This window comes from Periplaneta americana, chromosome 13 (assembly GCF_040183065.1).
Source record: "Periplaneta americana isolate PAMFEO1 chromosome 13, P.americana_PAMFEO1_priV1, whole genome shotgun sequence".
NCBI lineage: Eukaryota > Metazoa > Arthropoda > Insecta > Blattodea > Blattidae > Periplaneta > Periplaneta americana.
In genome coordinates, this window is record NC_091129.1 from 11,694,496 (window position 1) to 11,711,472 (window position 16,977).

Sequence of the window (16,977 nt, forward strand, 5' to 3'; positions counted from 1 at the left end):
TGATAATGCCAGCGAAATGAGTCCAGGGTTCAGCGCCGAAAGTTACCCAGCATTTGCTCTTAATAGGTTCGGAAAAGAACTCAACCAGGTAAATTGTCCTAACTAAGGATTTGAACCCATATCCTCTCGTTTCACGGTCAGGCCTGTTAACAGTTACTCCACAGCGGTGGACGTATTAATAATAGGTTTCAATATAACATGAAGTTATAGAGTTTGCTTTGGTGTGGTAGTTAGTTTTATAAAGTAGATGCAAAAACGGGAATTTGTATCTTCTGCATTCCGTTATATCTTCAGTTTACTTTTTGCTTCCCGCGTTAGTAAATTATTGATAGTCACATTCATTAATTTCCATTAGAATTATATTTATTTATATGAGAGTCGTTTCTTTTACAGTTGGCGCCATTTTCTGCTATTTGTCAGTTCTTATGTAAACACAGATGACATAGCTGTGGCAATTTATTCACATTCGCCTTCAAAATAATCTTTTCCAGCTATATCAACGTTATTGCGTAGAACCAATCACTGTTGCCAACACTTCGTCCTACAATCTCGCTAACTTTTCAACAAAAAGTAGCTAAATCTCTTCAAAATCTGTTAAGAAATCCCCAGAAATGTCGCTAAAAATTAATAATAAATATCACTCAATAAAAATAAGAAAAACACACATATGCGCAGAAAAATATAATTTCCTAGTCGTCACTTTCTTCTACGGAGTCTGGGTGTATTGTTGCCAGCTGTGATACTGAGATGGAAGGTGTGGGAACAGCTGATTTTGAATACATTGCGCTTAATCCTACACTTTCTGGCAAATTTAAGGGGAGAGGATGGTAATTTTTGTAACTTTTTTCCTATTTGATGTAAATTATTAATTTTTTGTATGTAGAGAGCTCATAGCTGTGGCAACTCAACCAAATAAAAATAATTTGAAAAAAAAATTATCTGGGGGCCCAAATTTGAAAAAAAAATATATACCCAATGCAGGATTGTACTAAAACCGATATATCTAAACCGTTTTTAAAGATAGATTCAAACAGTTTTTGCAATGTATTTGCAAAAGTATGTTCTACAAACTGTCTGTAACATAATTTTGATATTAGTCCCTACTTTTGTAAAATAAACAATTAAAATTTAGTAACAATTTTCTGATTTCCTTTCTTGCAAACAAACGGACGTATTTTTTAAATGAAATCAATTAACAAAATTCTGTTACAGAGAAAAGTTTCCTAATAGTCTAAAGAATGTGTGTTCTAAATTTCATGCATGTATCTTTAATAGTTCAGAAATTATATTTATTTTGTCTGGCAATGTAGCAAAAAAAAATGAAGTTACTGGAAACCGATAAAAGCGGGCGTGTGATTTAAAAATCCATAGCGCAGGAAGTTTAAAAATGACGTGTCAACATCCGATTAGGGCACAAATACCCACAAAATGTTATGCAATGCATTCCAGACATATCAAAGGGTATTTTAAAGAAAAAAAAATTTGAAAATTTAATTTACCGGAAACAATAATAGAAGTGGGCGAGTGATTTAAAAATCCATAATGCAGGAAGTTTAAAAATGGCGATCCACACAGATCACAGGGTATTTTAAAGATTTTCTTTTTTTGAAAATTCAGTCATTTTTCATCAAAAATACCATCCTCTCTCCCCTTAAGTGTAGAAATTTTCACCTAAGCGTTTGACCACAATTTTTTTTTTTTTTTTTTTTTTTGTGAAATATAACACTTTTTAAATATATATTGAAACCAGCAAAAACCACAGTCTCATTTCCTTCATACGAACTGTCGGCACAAAATTCCAAAACTCAACTGCCTTGGGTCGGTTCGGACTGGAAAGTCTCCTCGTTGCGGGGAAGAACCAAGATTACATCAGCTGCAACTCGCGACTAGTCACGTGACAATCAAAGTTGCCCCTGTTTACGGGTGTTGGAGCAGTAGCATTGAAAGAGAGAGAGATCTAACCCGTGAGAATCATTGAATCTGCATCTTTCACCCCTGATCACTGATCACAAATATATGAGATCAGGGCTTTCACGTATGAATCATTAGACGGCTCAGTCATGCAACTATGCCTCTTCTAAAACTAAGACGTGCATGGCTTCAGTTGAATGTTTTAACTTAAAAGAAAGGAAAAAGTGTAAGAACATAAAAATCAGCAGAAAAGTCGCTAATCGTATTTTACAAAATTTGTGGCAGAGACTTATTCAAAATTCCCTAGATTTAGCGACTTATCGCAAAATATGGCAACACTGACAGAAATCCGTTTCGTTGTTGGTTCTAGATGTTTAAGAAAGGTTCCTTTAAACACCACATTTCTCTGACTAGGGCTGGCAATGCAGATTTTCACGTAACTAATTATAAAATATTAGATGGCGCTATAACCTGCAAGGCGTTATTACCTTCATTTACCCTACAAGTATGTGAAATCTTACACTCCTGAAGGAGTTCTATATACTCTTGCCATGTTTAATATTTTTGTGGTTGTATAAACATCGGTTAATATTGGCATATCTTACACATTCTCTGTTCATGGTGTACTTGAATTTAACATGCTGCGCTACCGGTGTAGTCTAGGGGTAACAGGCTCTACTTGTACTTCAGTTCGGATGTGGGTTCGGCTCTCAGTTGTACCGATTACCTATAGTCCCGTCGCTTTTATTTCCGGCAGCCAATCACGTTGCAAGTCGGCTACGTTTAAACGTGTGCATCTTGTGATTCGCTGATGATGATGTTATTCATTTCTTAAGGCTGGATAAATACTTAATATAATCTCCCGCCATTTTGGCTCTTTCGTTGGCGTTCGCAGAAAGCACACGAAGACGTTATTTGCCGCTCAATTATTTGCTGAATTACAGTGCGTTTGATTTATTATTATAGGAGCTACGACATGATAATGTTTAACGGTTTGGCAAATAGATTTCTCGTCTTGTAGCTCGGCAACGAAAGAACAAAAATGGCGAACGATAGTACCTACCTAGACTTTATATAGCCTTCACTTCCTAAGACGTAAACAAAGAGGAGGAGTCACGCCGGGAATAACAGCGTCGCGACTTATAGCTGGATATTTCCCGAAGTTTTTCCCATCTCGGCGAATGTCAGGTAATCTTGTGGCGAACCTTAGGACCCTTATCACCGAATACCATTTCGCCATCACAGATTTCATCAGTGCTAGTTAACCGTGCAGTTGATGCAGCGTCTTTAAATGACCCATTAAAATGTTTAATATTTGAAGAGTTTGCGGGAAAAACGATGAATGTCACAGTTTTCTTAAGGTTGATGTCATTATCTAATTCAATGGATTACTGCGAAATTTAATGTTGTTCTTATGAAAAATGGTAAAAAGGAGAATTATCACCACGAATACAGTGATCTTTTCCTTTTATTTTCGATAGAAACAGCACTACATCTTGCAGTTATAAACTCAATTAGATCATTATGTAATCCTTAATAGAAATGTGACATTCATCGTTTTTCCCGCAAGCTTTTCATTTGTTTAAAATTATCCTGAAAATGTATTGAACAGTCACTTACACCAGTTGTGTGTTATTGTACAGACGGAAAATAAAGGTCTGCAGCAAGCTACAGAACGGCTAGAGATGGAGTTACTGTACATGAGAGCAGCAGATGTTAACGGAGGAGTAGGATCGGATGAAGACGACGAGGGAGAAGGGGATGCCGGGGTTTATAAACAGCGCTACGAGCGGACTGTGCGAGAACTGGAATTCACCCGACGCCGCTTGCAGCAGCAGCATGAAGACGACTTGGAACAACTTGTGGGCCTCAAGAAACAACTGGAGAAGAAGGTAGGATGATCCTCATTGGTGCTTAGTAAGTTAATAGTCATCATCATCATCTACAAACATGGTTCAGGTTTCATGAACCTGTCCCGACATCAGTGCCACCTTGTTCTTGGTCCGCCAACATCTCTTTTACCTGTAGTTTGATAAGATAATATTTTCTTTAATTATGAGCTATTCATAGATTTCAAAAAGGCATATGACTCGGTTAAGAGAGAAGTTTTATATGATATTCTTATTGAATTTGGTATTCCCAAGAAACTAGTTCGATTAATTAAAATGTGTCTAAGTGAAACGTACAGAAAAGTCCGTATAGGTCAGTTTCTGTCAGATGCTTTTCCAATTCACTGTGGACTAAAGCAAGGATATGCACTATCACCTTTACTTTTTAACTTTGCTCTAGATTATGCCATTAGGAAAGTCCAGGATAACAGAGAGGGTTTGTAATTGAACGGGTTACATCAGCTTCTTGTCTATGCGGATGACGTGAATATGTTAGGAGAAAATCCATAAACGATTAGGGAAAACACAGGAATTTTACTTGAAGCAAGTAAAGAGATAGGTTTGGAAGTAAATCCCGAAAAGACAAAGTATATGATTATGTCTCGTGACGAGAATATTGTACGAAATGGAAATATAGAAATTGGAAATTTATCATTTGAAGAGGTGGAGAAGTTCAAATATCTTGGAGCAACAGTAACAAATATAAATGATACTCGGGAGGAAATTAAACACAGAATAAATATGGGAAATGTCTGTTATTATTCGGTTGAGAAACTTTTATCATCCAGTCTGCTGTCAAAAAATTTGAAAGTTAGAATTTATAAAACAGTTGTAGTACCGGTTGTTCTTTATGGTTGTGAAACTTGGACTCTCATTTTGAGAGAGGAACAGAGGTTAAGGGTGTTTGAGAATAAGATGCTTAGGAAAATATTTGGGGCTAAGAGGGATGAAGTTACAGGAGAATGGAGAAAGTTACACAACACAGAACTGCACGCGTTGTGTTCTTCACTTGACATAATTAGGAACATTAAATCCAGACGTTTGAGATGGGCAGGACACGTAGCACGTATGGGCGAATCCAGAAATGCATATAGAGTGTTAGTTGGGAGGCCGGAGGGAAAAAGACCTTCGGGGAGGCCAAGACGTAGATGGGAAGATAATGTTAAAATGGATTTGAGGGAGGTGGGATATGATGATAGAGACTGGATTACTCTTGCTTAGAATAGGGACCAATATTATCCTCCCATCTACGTCTCGACCTCCCAAAATGTTTTTTTTCCTTTCGGCCTCCCAACTAACACTCTATATACATTTCTGGATTCGCTCAAACGTGCTAGATGCCCTGCCCATCTCAAACGTCTGGATTTAATGTTCCTAATTATGTAAGGTGAAGAATACAATGCGCGCAGTTCTAAATTGTGTAATTTTCTCCATTCTCCTGTAACTTCATCCCTCTTAGTCCCAGATATTTTTCTAAGCACCTTATTTTCGAACTCCTTTAACCTCAGTTCCTCTCTCAAAGTGAGAGTCCAAGTTTCACTACCATACAGAACAACCGGTAATATAACTGTTTTATAAATTCTAACTTTCAGCTTTTTGAGAGCATTCCTATTTTCTGCCTTCCTCTTTTTCTTCGCATACGATCCATATATCTTAATGTAGTCTATCATCTGATATCATCTTCTGCCACGAACTTTTCTCCCGTTCATTATTCCTTCCAGTGCATCTTTCAGTAGGCAGTTTCTTCTCCACCAGTGACCCAACCAATTCCTTTCCCTCTTCCTGATCAGTTCCAGCATAAGTCTTTCTTCACCCACTCTTTCCAACACAGCTTCATTTCTTATCCCGTCTGTCCATTTCATACGCTTCATCCTTCTCCATATCCACATTTCAAATGCTTCTAGTCGCTTCTCTTCACTTTTTCGTAATGTCTTTTTATATTATATGACTTGTTTTTTTTTCATGCTAACAGTTCGTAATTTATTTCAACTTTTCTCATTATAATATGATCGGAAGTGAATGTTTATGTGTATGAACAGTATTTTTTTTTATCATTTCTCCGTAATTCACAATCATTTAGTACAGAAAACAACGGAAACTATTGTACTGTGTTATCATTGTACGAGATATAACACCCTACGATATTTATGACGAACATTCCATGGAGAAAATAATCATAACAATCCTTAGAATTGTGCTAACGCCAGAGTCTTCAGGTACAGTGAGAGACGAATTTTAGTGACAGTAATGAAATTCTGTTACAGCTGGCAGATGCGTTTGAGGAAGTGGAAGAACAGCGGCAGGTTGTGGGGCAGTGGAAGCGCAAAGTTCAGAAACTCAATGCAGAGACAAATGATCTACGACTTCTTTTGGAAGAACAAAATTCACGAAACCACTTGCTGGAGAAGAAACAAAGGAAGTAAGTTCATAATCAATTAGAAGTCTCACGAAAAAGCATTAAAACACTGCTTCCCTCTTGCAAGTAGTGCATCACAGGGGCAAAATTAATATTATATGTATAAATTAATAGCCATTCGGGTAGAAAACGATGAGAATTTCAGGTATTTTGCTGGACTTTCGTATAATTCTTCAGAGATAAATAATAATTATACTGTAGTTTCTAGACTATACACTTTTACTTTTTTTCAGTAATTGAGTTTTGGACAACTGTAGAACTTTTTGTACCGTTACCACCATTACCATTACTACAAACACCATAATCACACCCGTTACCACCATTGTTGTCATCGACAACCGGTACATAATGGAATATTGCTTTGCCACAGGTTTGATTCCGAACTTCAGCTCTTAAACGATGAACTGCGACAGGAGAAGCAGCAGAGGGATCGGACATCACGTGAGAAAGAATTGATTGTAGCTGAGAAGTACTCGCTGGAACAGAATCTTAGCGTAAGTCAGTATGGCTTGTCTTGCCATGCCTAGAAAGATAAAAGCTACGCACAGTGTTGAAAAATATCGTATTCAGACAATTATAAAGCAGTCCCTCATACATCAAAATATTAAAATTTGGAGAAGAAACGTAGTTTCTCCAGTTTATATGTCGATTTGTTGTTTGCATTCACCATTAAGCAATCTATAATATTCAGTAATGTTCCGATTACATACATACAGTAGGCTACATAATGCAATAAATATAAGATATTTAATAAAAGTTATTATTATTATTATTTTAATTATTTTTGTTAGTGTTATTATTATTATTATTATTATTATTATTATTATTGTTTTAATTATTTTGTTAGTGTTGTTATTATTTTTGTTATTATTATTATTATTTTAATTATTTTTGTTAGTGTTATTATTATTATTATTATTATTATTGTTGTTTTAATTATTTTGTTAGTGTTGTTATTATTTTTGTTATTATTATTATTATTTTAATTATTTTTGTTAGTGTTATTATCATTATTATTATTATTATTTTTGTTAGTGTTGTTAATATTATTTTAATTATTTTTGTTATTATTATTATTATTATTATTATTATTATTATTATTTTAATTATTTTGTTAGTGTTGTTATTATTTTAATTATTTTTGATAGTGTTGTTATTATTATTATTGTTATTATTATTATTGTTTTAATTATTTTTGTTAGTGTTATTATTATTTTTGTTATTGTTATTATTATTGTTGTTATTATTATTATTATTATTATTATTATTATTATTTTAATTATTTTTGTTAGTGTTGTTGTTATTATTATTCTTATTATTATTATTATTTTAATGATTTTTGTTAGTGTTATTATTATTATTATCATTATTATTATTATTATTTTAATGATTTTTGTTAGTGTTATTATTAATTATTATTATTATTATTATTATTATTATTATTATTATTTTAATGATTTTTGTTAGTGTTATTATTATTAATTATTATTATTATTATTATTATTATTATTATTATTATGTTACGGTATATTTATTAATATTATACTATATTCTAATAGAAAGTATTCATGATTATCCTTATAAAATCTTTGAAACGTAATTTTTTCACAGCCATTCTATTTTTAACAAATTTTAACTTTTCTTTAATTTTGCATAATAAAAAATGCTTCTGTCATTATTATACTTACACAATAATCATATATATATATATATATATTAGTTAGTGAACAGTTATTTGTTTGTGATAGGTAAGATACTTTACTTTACATAATAGGAAAATCTGTAGGAACAAATAGGTATATTGAAATAAATTTAATTATCAAACACAATAATGGAACATGGAACTCACCAAGGATGAAGAATGAAAGTGACATTATGAATATATCGAAGGAGGGGTAGAAGGAATATGCCTTATGTCGATGTAGATTTTGTTACTATGACAGTGAAAAATTATAGAAGGGAAAACGATTACGGATTAAAAAAATGCTCAAATCTAAATATGTCATATTTTAAGTTCAAGGTAAGAGGGGTGGGTTCAAACCCGGTAACCCCTCCTCTTGCATACTCCCCTACAGCCAAACGTTTCTGTTCCTGTCTTGTTACATGTTTTACATGTGATTCATTTCACGTTTCTGCAGCATACATAGATAACATTAATTTTACAATGTTTGTGTGAATTCAATTTTTGTTTGCTTTTTCCTTAAGAAATTGTTATGCCAGATGATGCCATGTAGGCTGTATATAGTATTTCAGCTACTTTATAAAACAGTATCTTGTATGAATCCTTAAAAGTAACACTTACTTCCAAATATTTTTAATTTGAGATACTTGTTCACTTATGGAACAGGACAGTTTCTGTCAGATGCGTTTCCAATTCACTGTGGGCTAAAGCAAGGAGATGCACTATCACCTTTACTTTTTAACTTCGCTCTAGAGTATGCCATTAGGAAAGTCCAGGTTAACAGAGAGGGTTTGGAATTGAACGGGTTACATCAGCTGCTTGTCTATGCGGATGACGTGAATATGTTAGGAGAAAATCCACAAACGATTAGGGAAAACACGGGAATTTTACTGGAAGCAAGTAAAGAGATAGGTTTGGAAGTAAATCCCGAAAAGACAAAGTATATGATTATGTCTCGTGACGAGAATATTGTACGAAATGGAAATATAAAAATTGGAAATTTATCTTTTGAAGAGGTGGAGAAGTTCAAATATCTTGGAGCAACAGTAACAAATATAAACGATACTCGGGATGAAATTAAACACAGAATAAATATGGGAAATGCGTGTTATTATTCGGTTGAGAAGCTTTTATCATCCAGTCTGCTGTCAAAAAATCTGAAAGTTAGAATTTATATAACAGTTATGTTACTGGTTATTCTTTATGGTTGTGAAACTTGGACTATCACTTCGAGAGCGGAACATAGGTTACGGGTGTTTGAGAATAAGGTGCTTAGGAAAATATTTGAGGCTAAGAGGGATGAAGTTACATGAGAATAGAGAAAGTTACACAACACAGAGCTGCACGCATTGTATTCTTCACCTGACATAATTAGGAACATTAAATCCAGACGTTTGAGATGGGCAGGGCATGTAGCACATATGGGCGAATCCAGAAATGCATATAGAGTGTTAGTTGGGAGGCCGGCGGGAAAAAGACCTTTAGGGAGGCCGAGACGTAGATGGGAAGATAATATTGAAATGGATTTGAGGGAGGTGGGATATGATGATAGAGACTGGATTAATCTTGCTCAGGATAGGTACCAATGGCGGGCTTTTGTGAGGGCGGCAATGAACCTCCGGGTTCCTTAAAAGCCAGTAAGTAAGTAAGTTCACTTATGGCAGTTTAACTTCTAATTTACAACTAATATTCACTTCACTGTTATCAGTTTACCTTCTGTATAGCAACTTTCGCGGTATAGTATATTTGCACTGTATAAACGTGTGCTGTTATTATTTTTCAATTTATGAGACCAGTGATGCGTCATCATCAATATATTATTCTTATTTCGTCTCCGTGCGTCTTGTCTCATTTTCCTTGCTTAATTTATTTTCATTATATCGCCAGTTGTGAAATACTTCGCATAAAATGCAAGGATTCTGTTTTATTATTTTGGCACAGGCTGTTCGACTGGAACTGGAGCTGAAGGAAGAGAGGGTAGCATCCATCAGTAGAGAACTTGATGAACTCACGTTTGGCGGCAAGACTGAAGAAGAAGTAGCTCATCTTAAGAAAACCAAACATGAAATGGACAAAAAAATTAAAGAACAGGTCAGTGACTCCAGGCATTTACATCGCTTATTAACATTTTATAGGGCATTCTCCTTATTGAAGAAATTGTCTCGGATATTAGATGTTGATTATTGTTTTAATAACTACCAAGTCCTTCTTTTTTATGTTTACGGCTTTTTGACGTAGAATACGCCTTTTCTCGCACCACGTATAGCACCCGTTCCAGGGTCAATGCTGAAACGAAAAAAAAAAATTCAAATGCTTACCCAAACAAGGCAATGATGAAGTTGCGTATAAATTAATTATGTCATATTGTCTTCCTCAGTTCTCAGCATCGAGAGCAGCTATAGACCTGTGCAACCACTCATTTTTTCTGTAATCAGGAGTTACACCATATTAAAATAATAACAGACTACTATATACAGTCACGAAGCTTGGGATGACTTTTTTGCAAATCTCGCGATAGTTGCTAGCCGCTAGGAGCGCTGTGAGTACTAGGAACAATAGACTGTGCCACAGCCATCGTGATCTAATACAGGCCGTAAGGCAGACCATGTGACTCGCTTAACCCGATCATGAAGGGCGGCGTTTCAACCATATAAATTAATTGGAATGCATAAACAGTAACATATATTTCTCTAAAATGTAGTGTAATTGCATTAATAAAATTTAAAACAATGATTTTGAGACACTTCAGACATAATTCACTTGCGAGTTAAGGTGTAATATTATTTATGGTGTGAAAATTATGTTATTCGTATGTGTAATACCTGCCTTTATTTCGATTAAATATTGCGAAATTCTTGTACATTCATTTGTGCACGATTGACTAATTTTCAATTGCACCGCACGGATATTTAGATATGTTGAAATTATAGGTTATGTTTACTGTACCAGTAGCCCCTTTCTGTCTAAATTTAGTGATCTCCAATGCCTTGCCATTCATATGAAAATTATAGGTTATGTTTACTATATTTAACTTATATTCCTAAATTCGCAATCATACATCATAATTAAGCATAATGTCATGTATGATACCCAGAACATTCAATTTGTCTGTATTTTAATACTACAATTGAGTACTGAATTATTGTATTTATCTACTACTTAAGAGACGAAGTAACACGATTGTACGTACACTAATTTCATAGGAGTGGTATGGTAAATGTTTTGTCTAAAATTAAGGAAGGTAGATGTGCTAAATTGAAATCACAATATAAATTCTTTTTTATTAAACCTCAAAATAGCTTCCATTCTAAACTTGAAATGTTGACGCGAACATATTATGTTAACATGTAAAATTCTCTTCACATTAAAATAACACAGTTTTGTAGTTATTTCTGTAACATATTATGCAACAAGAAGTAAACGGAACTTATGGACACATTACACTAAATAAAGCTTAGCAATGATACGCAATAAAGTTATAATATAATATTTCACTGAGCTCCATACACTGAAATAGAAAACCCGAACAAACATTATAGCCTAGATCGAAAAAGCATTGACTGTGCCGTATTTCGCATTTTTGTGAAAAGCTATGTAAACTGCGAAATGTTCGTTATTGGTTGTAATAAATATAAATGGCTAAAATACAATAATCTGAATAATAATATGAGACAAGGAAACGTTTGTAGTACTATAAATTGTAAGAAAAATAGGTTAGAGTTATCCTTCTTCCGAAAGATCCAGGAAGGTGAGTTTATAGAATATAATATATATATTTTATGTATTTCATATTTCAGTAGTGGAAGGAAGGTGTTAATTTTTTCAAAAGAACACGATATCGAAAGTACAATACATTTTATGGTCTGCTAGGGAAAGAGTCTGTGATGAGGCGATAGTAGCAATCCTGGTGGTGAGCAACTATCTATGGATGCATATTTCAACTGTCTATTTTTGCATATTTAGTAAGTATTAAGCTTCGTGACTGTATATACTAGACTGTGATATCACTTTGAGTGAACCATAATAAAAAATTTGTTGTGAGCTGGGACTAATTTCCGAATTAACTGCCATTTTTCAGCAAAAAAAAAAAAAAAAAAAATGTCGGAAGTTACCATAGCAGCCTATAATAAAACTTTGGGGATTGATCTGTAATTCCAATCAAGTTCCGTGCCTGTAGTTTAGATGTGACTAATATAGAAGACAGCGAAATCTTTTAAATTGTTTGTGCTCACTATATATTTAAATTATAGGAAGAAGAACTGGATGACCTTGCTGGGCAAGTACAGCTGTTAGAACAAGCGAAGCTGCGACTTGAAATGAGTTTAGAACAGCAGCGCAAAGAAAACCGCAGGGAGCTATCTCAGCGAGATGAAGAGTTGGAAGACGTGCGCTGCAGTGCTCAGAAGAAGGTTAAAGGTGAGTGTATTGTATTTGTTATGACAATAAGGAACAGTGCTGCACGCACTTCTATCAAAAGCCACTATGATTTTTTGTTCAAAGATGTAATCATTTTGGTAAAAGAATTAATTGAAGATTTTTTTTTTCCAAAAAATTTCATTCAAGCCCCTCTTAATCCTACTTCTTCCTGCTGATGCTGATGTTGATGTTGCTTTAGTCTTCAGGATGAATCCATGCAGAACTAATATGTCATAAATTATTGGGCTTTCCTATATAGATTCATTGTTAGTATGTGTTTGTGTCAGTTCCTTACTTGTGAAGAGTCTCTAGAGCCCAATAACTAGAGCCTGAATTTTATGTAGCCTAATATGAAAACATGAGAAATATGTACAGCCTTAGACACAAAAAATTACCACTAGCGTGAATTTTGTCTAAGTCCACAGTTTCCTTCCACTTAGTTTGTCGAACATGCCACCCTCTACATCAGCAGAGTTCTCGTCAGATACAAAGCTGAGCTTTGGTGGCTGTATGTAGAATGCTCTAATTTTTCGTTTTCTAATTCCCGAAGTATCTCATGCACTTCCACGCACCTGTTTGTAACATACATTTTATTACTTGTACTTTCTTGCAACTCCTCTATCTTACTGTTAGTAGCAAGAGAGCACAAAGAATGAGTGACAACATATTAGCCTAGCGTTACCATATGGTAACGTAAGAAACAATGTATTATATCCACAACAATGTTACGGATTGTAAACTTGTGCTTGATGTACACGAATACCCAATCAACAATAAGTAAAATACCACAACAAACATTACAATCAAGTTAATCAAAGCAACATCTAAATTGCGCAGCTGCTCTTGCCCAACTGGTATAATAAATTTGTGATTTCATAATGTAATAAGAAAGAACCAATCATGTAGCATGGATTCACAAAGAAAAATTCCAGTTTTATTAATTAAGGACGGGTATGAACAGGGGCGACTTTTATTAAGGGGCACATGGGCACGTGCCCTCCCAGTGATTTTATTATCGTATTATGACTATATTATAATACAATTTAATTGCATTATGAAATAATAACTTAAAGAGTTTCACATTTTCATTGCTACTAATGTTTTCAGAATCTGTAGTAGTCTACGAAACCCAAGTTTTCTGAACAGGTAATATAATGGGCTCTCTCTTCTCGTGCACAGTGATGGACGAGGAAGGGATGGGGGTGCGAGTTATAGGAAGGCGGAGCTCTTTGCCTCAGACCGTGTGCTTTGGGCACTGTATTTGCCGTGCCCACCAAGCCTCTTTAGTTTAGGAACAGTCCAATTAGCTGCGTACCATTTTTAGGGGTGTTGATACTTGCTGTGTAGCAGACGACATTTTACAGCTAAACTTGACATGAAAAACGTTAAATGTAAGTTCACTAATTTAGAAGCTCGACTCATTGTATAAATCACGTGTGTATGTATATATATATATATATATATATATATTCATTTGTCACAGTTATGTTGTTAATGCTCCCTGCAAACTTTTATGCTTCCATCGTATCCAAAAAAGAAAGTTTACATTACAATACATGAAGTTGGCAGTTCTCAAAAAGCTTTGTCACTGACAATAGAGAATCTTGGCAGGCGTTTTGCCGCCTTCAGTGCACACTACAGTTTTCAACTGAGTTTCCCCAAGTCTAGTGCTGCGGTAGTAAGAAAGCAGGCAGTTGCGTGATCTGTGAGCACGAACGAGTGAGAATCAGCGCATTTCTGTGAATTACACTTAGAATTCCATTTAACTTTCCTCTGGGCGTAGCAGTGCTCTCAATTGAGAGAAAGATGGTACATTCTATTCCGAACTTCAACAGTTGAGTTATAGAGGTTTTTGCTCGCAGAACGAACCGAAAAATGGAGCTCATGTACAAAAATTAGAAAGGTTAGTGCACATAAATTGGTTTTATATGTTTTTAATTTTCAGGGTTCATCATTAAGGTTTGCCCCACTTGACAGAATGGCCTTTGGCCGCCACTGGGTATGAAGCAAGTTATATTGCTTTCTGCACTGCGTTACCATATGGTAACGCTAGGTTAAAATGAGTTAATGATAAATCTATATGTATGCAAGAAAAAGGAAACAAAACTCTCTGCCCGCAAAGTGGAACAAAAAAAAATCAAATGAACAGGATGAAAATGAACAACTCACTTCCATACACAGTCTTCTTCTCCTCCTCATCCTGCTCCTCCGTCTTTCTTCTTCTTCTTCTTCTTCTTCTTCTTCTCCTGGTCTCCTCCTTCGTGTAATGATCTCACAGTTGTGATCTTCTAGCCCATTTGGAATCTAGCATCCCAATACAGATTGCTATTTTGGTAGGTCCAGTTTAACACAGGAGAGGAGATGATCTTTGTTCATTGGTTCTTGACTGTTGCAAACTGTACAGAGTTCGAAGCTTAAGATGCCAGTTTTGCGTAGATGCTGTGCTAAGCACTTACGGTCAGTTTCCAACCATAATAGTCCTATAGCTCCTTAGTTTATTACAATTTAATTTTCAATTTTGCTGAATATATTCCCATGTTCTTCCCTGGATGTACGACCAGTGTTGCAGATCATTTTCCGTTATACAGAGGGCACCTGTGGAGGCGGACTGCTTTATCCCCTACCCTCCATGCACATTTTATTACATCAACTGTCGGTTGGTTCTTTGTAGGCACAATTAATAATTAAATACATTAAATTAGCAGTACAGTAACTGTACAATGTAACACACTGTTCACATTGGTATTTTCTAAGAGATATGCAAAACTATCAACATGACAGAAGATGTTGCTTTTATATTTGTTAGAATCTGAATCTATTCTGACACAAAAATAATATGTGTGTGATTGGTGCGTGTATGTATGTATTTATTAACACTACAATTGGGTATACACCTGGTGGCAGTGATATATAATATACAATAATACAATAATTACAACAGTAAAAAAAATAAAATAAATCTAAATTTATTTCTAACTATAAATAAATAGATGCAATAAACCTAGGACTATAAATAAAAACTATGCTATAATAACGCCTACAATAAGCAAAAGTAAACCTAACTTATAAGTACTTCTATTTCACCCAACTATTACCAATTTAAGTAATTACATATCACCTTAATTACATATCATCTTAATTAATTACATATCACCTTAATTAATTACATACCATCTTAATTAATTACATATCATCTTAATTAATTACATATCATCTTAATTAATTACATATCACCTTAAGTAATTACATATCATCTTAATTAATTACATATCATCTTAATTAATTACATATCAACTGCATGCATGAGAGATTGAGGAACAGGCGATGTAAACAATTCCAAATGCATATTGATTGAGGAGATCGAGGTTATATTGGTAATAAAATATATATTTGTGTTACTTTTAAAGATATGTAAAATATTTAATATATTATATCAAAATATGTGATATACATCAAAATATATAAGAACATATAACTTAATACTTCAAAATAAGGATCTCTTTAGTGTGATTCGCGAATAGTTTTGCTTTTCTCTCAGCTACATAATATGTACTTACTTACTTACTGGCTTTTAAGGAACCTGGAGGTTCATTGCCGCCCTCACATAAGCCCGCCATTGGTCCCTATCCTGAGCAAAATTAATCCATTCTCTATCATCATATCCAACCTCCCTCAAATCCATTTTAATATTATCTTCCCACCTACGTCTCGGCCTCCCCAAAGGTCTTTTTCCCTCCGGCCTCCCAACTAACACTCTATATGCATTTCTGGATTCGCCCATACGTGCTGCATGCCCTACCCATCTCAAACGTCTGGATTTAATGTTCCTAATTATGTCAGGTGAAGAATACAATGCGTGCAGTTCTGTGTTGTGTAACTTTCTCCATTCTCCTGTAACTTCATCCGTCTTAGCCCCAAATATTTTCCTAAGCACCTTATTCTCAAACACCCTTAATCTCTGTTCCTCTCTCAAAGTGAGAGTCCAAGTTTCACAACCATACAGAACAACCGGTAATATAACTGTTTTATAAATTCTAACTTTCAGATTTTTTGACAACAGACTGGATGATAAAAGCTTCTCAACCGAATAATAACAGGCATTTCCCATATTTATTCTGTGTTTAATTTCCTCCCGAGTATCATTTATATTTGTTACTGTTGCTCCCAGACAACGCAGAGCTGCACGCATTGTATTCTTCACCTGACATAATTAGGAACATAAAATCCAGACGTTTGAGATGGGCAGGACATGTAGCACGTATGGGCGAATCCAGAAATGCATAGAGACTGTTAGTTGGGAGGCCAGAGGGGAAAAAGACCTTTGGGGAGGCCGAGACGTAGGTGGAAAGATAATATTAAAATGGATTTGAGGGAGGTGGGATATGATGATAGAGAATGGATTAATTTTGCTCAGGATAGGGACCAATGGCGGGCTTATGTGAGGGCGGCAATGAACCTGCGCGTTCCTTAAAAGCCAGTAAGTAAGTAAATATGCTCCCGGATATTTGAACTTCTCCACGTCTTCAAAAGATAAATTTCCAATATACAAAACTTACATAAAATCTGGGCTCCACTTATAACGTCTCTATATCTTCGCTTAATTTCGTTTTAAATTGAGTTGATGTAGTTTGCTCTGGACATAAATTGAGTTATTTTAATGATTT

General features: G+C 34.7%; 1 protein-coding gene across 4 annotated transcripts in view; it reads left to right on the forward strand.

Moving 5' to 3' along the window:
• Positions 1-16,977, forward strand: part of Mhcl (Myosin heavy chain-like) — a 921,190-nt gene that overhangs the window by 880,916 nt on the left and 23,297 nt on the right. For all 4 annotated transcript variants that reach the window (XM_069842911.1, XM_069842912.1, XM_069842913.1 and 1 more), the window contains 5 exons: positions 3,555-3,803; positions 6,065-6,219; positions 6,587-6,710; positions 9,839-9,988; positions 12,148-12,313. In XM_069842911.1, coding sequence (XP_069699012.1) covers positions 3,555-3,803; positions 6,065-6,219; positions 6,587-6,710; positions 9,839-9,988; positions 12,148-12,313 — 844 coding nt within the window. The remainder of the gene's footprint in view (positions 1-3,554; positions 3,804-6,064; positions 6,220-6,586; positions 6,711-9,838; positions 9,989-12,147; positions 12,314-16,977) is intronic.